General features: G+C 40.5%; 1 protein-coding gene across 1 annotated transcript in view; it reads right to left on the reverse strand.

The window, feature by feature from the left end:
* Window positions 1-8,318, reverse strand: part of LOC110313182 (olfactory receptor 2AE1) — a 12,671-nt gene extending 4,353 nt beyond the window's left edge. Inside the window, 1 exon segment of the mRNA XM_021187206.1 lies at window positions 8,307-8,318. Coding sequence (XP_021042865.1) covers window positions 8,307-8,318 — 12 coding nt within the window.
* Between the last annotated feature and the right edge of the window lie 437 nt (window positions 8,319-8,755).

An 8,755-nucleotide genomic window follows, 5' to 3' on the forward strand; every position in this document is an offset into this window, starting at 1 on the left:
AAGGGTCTGAGGTTTATTGGGGGTAGCTGGTCACCTGGTTGATGTATGATTCTCAGTAAACAAGGAGGGTGCCTTCCTGCCAGATAGCTTTGGAGTTAGCCTGATAGCCCAGTTCCTGCATTCTTTTCCTTATCTTTATGGCCGGGTTTGTATTTCAATGTCCAGCCCTGGGTCTTTGAATTTTTAAAACTTACTCTTTTAATTTTACATTTCCAAACTTTGAATCTATATAATTTTTCCTTTCAACACCAGCTATTATGTGCCCTGCCCATTGAGAAATTAATTCTCTAAGACCTTATTTACTTGGAGTTTGTTTATGAAGTCAGAGGAATAAGGGAAATGGGAAGAGTTAGTGGTGGGGATGAATATTCTCACTAGGGATCAATTAACCATGATGAACCATTGCTAGAGTTATGTTTTCTTTTTTTGAAATACAGATCTTTCTGGCTTCTTTCCATCCAACCCTTTTGACAAAATCTAAACAAACATCTAAGAAGTAGGAAGTCCCTGGAGTGTCAAGAGACAAACAGAGCACTGATCTTTGTATTGAAAGACACAAGAGAATCAATCAATCACTATGCCTACATGCATTAATGCTAGCAGATACTGGTCAACTGTAAGCCATCTTGTGGGAGGAAAGATGCTTTGGTCATAACTCAGTCTATTAGATATGCTCAGAGCTCTTCATCCTAAGTAGCTATAAACTTCACTCAGCACTTAGCCAACCACAGGTTTTTACTCTAACTTTCCATAAGAGTATACTGGTGATGGAGCTCCACTCTCCCCTGAACACTGTACCTACCACAACCTTATAAACTCCTTAAATTTCTTTGCAGGACAATTTCTGATCAACAGACAGCAAGTAGGCCTAAGTGTGCTGCCCAGGCCCAAATGTAAAAACATGTCCTAGATATCCAAGAGACGAGGAGAAATGAAGGCCAGGGGATATCTGCAAATTGCCACCAAGCTAGCCAAGCTCAGTTGGTGGTCTCTAGGCTCTGTGAAAGACCATGTCTCAAAATATTAGGTGTCAAGTGACTAATAAAGACACTCAATGTCTTTATTGATAATAACAAAGAAACTGTCTTCCAGACACAACAGGACTGATGCACCTGTGAACTCACAGAGACTGTGCCAGCATGTACTGTGAGTGTGACCCCCTGCAGCCACACTCAAACTGGGTACTCCTGAATGGCGGGCTGGGGCTGAAAGAGATTAGACTGCGAACAGGAAGGAGGCTAAGACAACATAGCTGATCAAAGCCACGAGTTTAGTGAGATTCTGAGCTTATATAGAGGAAGGAGGCCCATCCCCCACCACTCCGTTCTTGATGCCCTTCGCCAGCTGGAGGTGATCTGCAGGATGCTGTTTCCAGAAGGTCTCAAGGGTCTCAGCAGGTAGTGATAATGTTTTGGAGGAAAGCAGTGGCAGGTGTAGACAATAGAACCTGCTTTGTAAGTTGGAAGGTTCCACCCCAGGTGGTTCCGTACTTAGTGGCAGCAAGGTCTGAATCAGCCTGCTTCAAGGCTGGGGGAGGCAACAGTACTAGGCCTGCACAGATTCAAGTCAGATGGGGTAGGTCTCAGACTTGAGGGGGAAAGCAAACATGGGTTCTCACTCCTACACAAGAAGCAACCTGTAACTGCAAAGTAAAAATTAGTTATATCTACTTGAGTCTCACTGGGTATATAAACCATACTTGAGGGCAGACCCCATACCCAGCAGTAGATGACCAACACAACATGAACTCAGTGACAGATTGGTGGACTTTTTGTCTTGTGTTGTTCTATCTGTGCATTTTTTTTGTCTTGGTGTCCTGATGGTCTTTTGCTTGTGTACTATGGTTTCTGGTTTGTTATTTTTATGGAATTTGGTGTGGGTGAGTGTGTGCCCGTGTGTGTATGTGTGTGTGTGTGTGTGTGTGTGCCCGTGTGTGTGTGTGTGTGTGTGTGTGTGTGTGTGTGTGGTTTTCGTATGTTATGCTTCTGCTTTGACTTTTTTTTTTAATTCATGCGGAGTTTTTTTGGACTTCTTTGTTTTCTAAATTAAAGGGAGGAAAAGCATGGAGTTGAACAGATAGGGAAGTGAAGTGGATCTGGGATAAGTTGGTGGAGGGGAAACCATGATTAGAATATACCATAAGAAAACAAATTTACTTTCAGTAAAATATATAGATGTAAGCTAGGTGGTTGTGGTACACACCTTTAATCCAGCACTCAGCAGATCTCTGAGTTTGAGTGTGTTCCGGGACAGCCAGGGCTACACAGAGAAACTCTATCTTGAGAAAAACGTAAGTGTGTGTGGGGGGTCTGTGTGTGTGTGTGTTTGTAAATATATTTACATATGTATAAATTACTTTATCTTTGGGGAAGTGTGCATGAGTTTGTTTACTCATGTGTACTTTTGTGCATACGAGTGCACACGAAAGCCAGAAGTTAACATCATGTGTCTTCTGCAGTCACTCTCCACCATATTTTTTAGATAAACCTTTAGCTTGCTGATATGGCTAGATTGTTTGGCCAGCAAGCCCCAAGAATCCTCTTATCTACACGAATACACACACACACACACACACACACACACACACGTAAGATTATTCACAGAGTGAATCATACTATTTTAAGAAAAGTTGAAACATCCTGTGAACATCAGGATCTCCTTCTTTCAGACACCTCTATCAATTTTCAATGACTCTATCAATGAAGCAGCAAAGATAAAATTTCACATGAATTTAGAAAAAAATGGATTCACCAAGGCCAAGCTGACTGAACCCAATGCTGAGAGCAACCAAAGTTAAAATCAAGTTTCCATTATGACACCGTTCCCTAGGTAAACACTATAGCTAAGAGCTGGCAGACTGGCTCCTCAGGAAAGGAAAAGCACTCTGTTCTTAACATGGTAGATGCTGCCTCTAGACTCCCTTTTCACATCTGCTGCTCTGCTGTCAAATGGATTATCTTCAGAATTGCATGATGCTTTACTCACAACTTCAGTACTCCATGAAATAACACTCCTGACAATAAAGTTCATTTCACAGAAGACCAAGTGTGGAAACTGGCTGATGCTTGGGGAATTTATCAGTTTTGGGGGCTGAGGGATATATGTAAGGTGTGTTCATGTGATACACACTTATGGGCATGGAGGCCAAGAATCAGCCTCAGACATTCCTCAGGAGCTACCCACCTTATGTTTTGAGACAGGGTCTCTTACTAGGACTTGAGGCTAGCCAGTTATGTAGGCTAAGGATTTGCTTGTTTCCAACTCACCAGTGATGAATTGCAAACATATGCTACCACCATGCCAGGATTTGAAGTAGGTTCTGGGGATCAAACTTAGGCCCTCAAAATTGTAATGCAAGCTGTTTACATGACCCCAGCCCTTTATCAGTCTTACTATTAGGCCTTCCACATCTACAACTTCCACACATACAACTAGCCTAATAAGCTGGTGGTGCCTGTTAGAAGCACATACATACATATTATTATATACATATAAATATAATATATAAACAAACAGAGACAACTCAGTGGTAAAGGACACTTGTTCTTGCAGAGCACTTGGATTCAGTCCTTAGCACACACATAGTGATTTATAATGATCTATAATTTCAGTTCCAGGGAATCCAATGCCCTCTTCTGGCTTTCTCTTGCACTAGGCACACATGTGGTACATATACATACATGCAGACAAAACATTCATACAAATCAAATAGAAACAAATCTCTTTTTAAAAATATTTAAGAGCTCAGACTGCTCTTTCAGAGGGCAAAGTTTGTTTCCCAGCATCTACATTGTGGCTCACAGTCACCTCTAACTGCAAGGGATACAACACCTTCTTCTGGAATCACCAGACACTGGCACTCATACAAATAGATATATATGCATATACACTCAGTCCTTTCATTCCAGCATTCAGGAGGCAGGGCAGGTGGATCTCAGTGAGATGCAGGCCAGCCTGCTCTAAAATGAGTTTGAGGCCAGCCAGGGCTATATAGCGAAAACCTGTCTCAATTTGTTTAATCTTTCTTAAAATCAAATATCTTCTTGTCCTTGCACTTTTAGGTTTTGCTATTTTAGAAGTCTTAGTTCCAGTGAGGAGAATTTTTCTATAAGGGCAAATAGTAGTGTTCCATTTAGCAAGAATTAAATGACCAGCCTGCTTTCATAGATTAACAGGGAGGTTGCTCTAGTGGCTAGAATAAATTGTTCAGACTTAACAAAAGAAATTGAGTTGCTACTGCAGTCAGAATGAGGAAGAACTTGTCTGAAATCAGAAGGTTTTCAAGGACACTCCTTTGAGTTCCTATGGCCTATGATGTTAGTAGAAAACCAAGAGCTGGAGAAGTTGCTCAATGGTTAGAGCACTTGTGAGTATGAGGACCAGAGTTTCGATCCTCTGGTCCTCAGAACCCATGTATATATCAGATGGGCATAGTGACCCATCTGTAATTTCAATCCTACAAAGTGGAGATGGGAAATCTCCAAAGCAAGCTGACCAACAAGATGCTCTGGATTTGACTGAAATAACTTGCCTCATAGGGCAACATGCAAGAGCAGTTAAGGATAATTCCCAACATCAACCTTGGGCCTCCACAAGCACATGCATCTACACACACACACACATAGACACACACACAGACACACACACACACACGAAGACATATATGCACACACACAAAAATGAAAAAAATAGGAAACTTAACCCCAACTCACACAGGAATGTGAATGATCCAGATCTCTCCAGAATCTGGACTTAAGTAATCTCGTCAGACCAGAAACCAGGATAAATTGTGGACAAAATGAATATGGGAAGGGTAGAGGAACCACTCACACATGTGTACACACACACACACACACACACACAAGTCACAAACAAAATTTTAAAAAATAAGTACTACATATGATTACGTGTACACCTATAAGAATAAAAACTGCAATACTGTAAGCATGTCTTCAGAATTTTTATGAATGTTACATATTAGTACTGTAAATTCTTTTATGTTTATTTCATCCCCTTTATCATCTTTTATTTTTTGAAACACTGTGTAGCCTTGCCTGACCTGGAATGTGCTATATAGACCAGGCTAGAACCCACAGAGATTTGCCTGTTGAGATTAAAACCATGCTCAGCATGTCATTCTCTTATCAAACATGGGTGATCTGAATAATAGTTAGATAGTTTCTTGTATTAAAGAAACTGATGTAAAAGACAGAAAGCAGTTGAGTAGAAAAAAATGTCTGGCCCTAAACTGCCTTGTAAATATATACATTTATAGCCATAGAGAAACAATGCTCTCCACCTAAATCAAAGACATGTTTGCAAAAAATGGCAGTGAACACAGAGACACCTGGCTGCTCAAAAGGCTGAGAATGAGTGATAGTCCAGTACTCAGTCCTAAAGAGAACATTGATGCCACTCCTAAGACTCTGGAAAAATCGTGGAAGAGATGGCGGAGATGGGGGTGAAAGGCAGAAGATAAGGGAAAGTTCTGCAAGTACTGTCTTCAGGGAATGATGCATCCATCATCAGTAATCACAATCACAGCATCCAGGTGTGGTGACACAGGCCTTTAATCCTTCACTTATGAGGCAGAGGCAGACAGATTTCTATGATTAGAAATCTGGTTCTATATACTGAGTTCTAGAACTATATAATAAGTCTCTCTCTCTCTCTCTCTCTCTCTCTCTCTCTCTCTCTCTCTCTCTCTCTCTCTCTCACACACACACACACACACACACACACACACACATACACTCATGGGAGGGAATAAATAAAGAAAAATGAAATCATCTTTCCCTACCTTTATCCTGATGGGCCCAATAAAGTCAAGGTATCTATACATAATCTCTACAAAATCTCTACAGCAGAAATTTTTTATCTGCCTCTTGTCTCTCTTCCTACTTTAGGAACCTTTCTGAATAAATTTCAATCCCTGTTTATAACCCAGAAGTAAGCTTTTCCCTTTCTTCTTGGGAAGCCTTCTTTGGATTCTGACCAAATGTTACCCTTTGACTTAAACCATAAGCTGACACCTAGCTAGCAATGCTTTCCAGGATGCCTCAAGCCCCAATATTATCTTAGCTGGAATTTCTTCTGCAGGTACTGGTGGATAGAAGCATAGAAGAGAAATGGAAAAGGAAGGAGGGTCCTCACAGGCATGCACATTGCCTATTGATCATACCAAGAAGCCTCATCTGAGGTGTTCTTCAGACTTCATTCCTCAACCCTGTAAATTTCCATTTGCTATTATAATGGAATAGAAGACTCTAATGCAACACAGTCATCATTCCATCAATTATGTCATATGTCACAGCCTTCCAGGGCCAACAAGACATGTGACTCCTTGAGATTTTTCAGAATTCCTGCCCAGATTCTGAGCCATCTCAACCCACAGCAATGCAGATTCTACAACTGAACTGCTTTCACCTCTGCTAAGTTAGTCTTGGAAGCATCCAGAAGTTGCCTCTGGTTTTAAACATGCATCTTGTACACATTTCCACCCCAATTTCTGAGTCTATTCAACAGGACTTCTCATTACTATTTCTTTATTAAGATGCTGTGGATGTTTGAATGTGCTTGGCTTGGGATATGGCACTGTTAAGAGATATGGCCTTGTTGGAGTAGGTATGGCTTTGATGGAGAAAGTGTGTCACTGTGTGAGTGGGCCTCCTCCTAGCTGCCTGAAAGCTAGTCTTCTCCTGTCTTCCTTTGATTGAAGATGTAGAACTCTAAGTTTCTCCAGTCTCACATCTGCCTGGACACTGCTATGCTCCCCCTTGATGATAATAGACTGAACTTCTGAACCTGTAAGCCAGTCCCAATTAAATGTTGACCTTTGTAAGAATTGCCTTGGTCATGGTGTCTCTTCACAGCAGTAAAACTCCAACTGTAACAGATGCTTAATGTAATATCAGCTTGATCATCCATGTTTCCAAAGTCAAAAGGAAATCTCATTCATATTTTCTGCTGTCTCATAGGTCATGGTTAACCTTCTTCATTGTTTTGTATTCATTCTCATGGAACACAAATCTTAATTTTTATTTTACTATCAGGGATCCCTTTCCTGACTAAAACTTTTTACTCAACATTAATCAGAATGGCCTGAAATAAGACAAGCACAAGGGAAGAGGGAACACCATCTATGATGAATGAAATGTTCCCTGTCCTGAAGTGCCACAGACTGCCCCCACTTGGGGTCCCGATCTGCGTGGAACTGGGTCTCTTGGTTGCAGGTGAGTGAGGATTCGGCGAATGAGTGACAGACAGTCCACACGAGAGAGGGTGTAGAACTGAATGCATTCTCATAAAGTGAACACCATTGTTATAAAGTACAGAGAACAAAGGTGTAGGATGTCACAGCAGGCGAAGTATATTGAAGTTACTTGACACAAAACAGGGGAATGACTTCAAAGGGACTTACAGGAGCCAGGTAATGTTTAAAGCAGTTCTGCCTAGAGTCAGCTAAAGACAGGTAAGGATTTCACACCCTAGTCACAATTTGTGCTACTCCTTTGAGCCTTGTGAAAGCTAGCACCAGGGGGTTCCGCACTAGCAGACCTTCTTGTGAATAATGCAATACCACAACCCCCCTATTTCCTAGGTCTTGGTAAATACTTGCATATAAAAGTAACCTTTTCACTGAATTCTGAGCTCCTGGCTTTAAGGAATTATCAGGGCTTTGGAACACTGGCTTTAAGGAATTTTTAGGACTTTGGAACACTAGTGGAAACTTCACTTATGGTAAAATTTCAATCTTTAAAGGCATTAATAATATTGAAAGAGAGCATACACCATACCAGCATGAGGATAGGGTTCGTGTATATAGATTATTGGAAATGCCAGGACTCCAGGAGGCTGAATCTCTTTGAGACTCCTTTCCTCAGGACTTGTTCAGGTTTTCAGGCCTGTTGTGAGCCACCACTGAAGTAGGCGTGGCACTGAAGGACCTGGTTTCAGCTGAGACAAACAGACATTGTTACCCAAAAGGTAAAGGTATTTTCACCCAAATAACACATCTTGGATCTCTTCTAGGAGAAATCACTCAAGATACCAATTAATTTATGTCCCACACATAGAGGTAAAAACCCCTAAAGATTTTACTCAAAGTTGGTTTGTTGGAGTCAGAGGAATGATACATTTTTGAGATGTAGACTTTGACAATAATATGGGAATATTCTCTCTGAGGGCCAGTTAACTGCACAGACAATTCTAGAGTACCTGACTTGTTTTTCATTTTTAATAACAGGCCTTTCTTGTAACTTTACATTTGACCCTTTAAGAACAATCTGAGATCTAGTCTCTCTTACCTCATGGACCATCTTGAGAGTTTCCCCAGAATTCATATTATAGAAAAGAAGTCATAGAGTGGACGCAATTCATTTCCACCCTTAGTATTAATTATAATCTAATTGCATAGGATACATGAGTGAAATATGTCATGATGCATTGTCTAAAGGTAATACAAGAAAAAAATCATATCCCTTCATCTCTTTATTTACTTTAACCTATTTCCCATACATTGATCTCTTTCTCATTATAAGGATATGCTGAAGAAGCCATGTGGGATCAAACTAAAGGAACTGTGGTATATAAACACAATGGAGTTTTATTCAGACTCACAAAAAAAAAAAAATAGTCAAATGTCATTTGCAGAAAAATGAATGGACTACAGATCATGGTAAGTAAAATAATCCTGTCCCAGAAAGTGAAATGTCTTCTTTTATATGAAGAATCTAGATTTTTTACCTATATAATA

This window comes from Mus pahari, chromosome 23, assembly GCF_900095145.1.
Source record: "Mus pahari chromosome 23, PAHARI_EIJ_v1.1, whole genome shotgun sequence".
NCBI classification, from domain to species: Eukaryota; Metazoa; Chordata; class Mammalia; order Rodentia; family Muridae; genus Mus; species Mus pahari.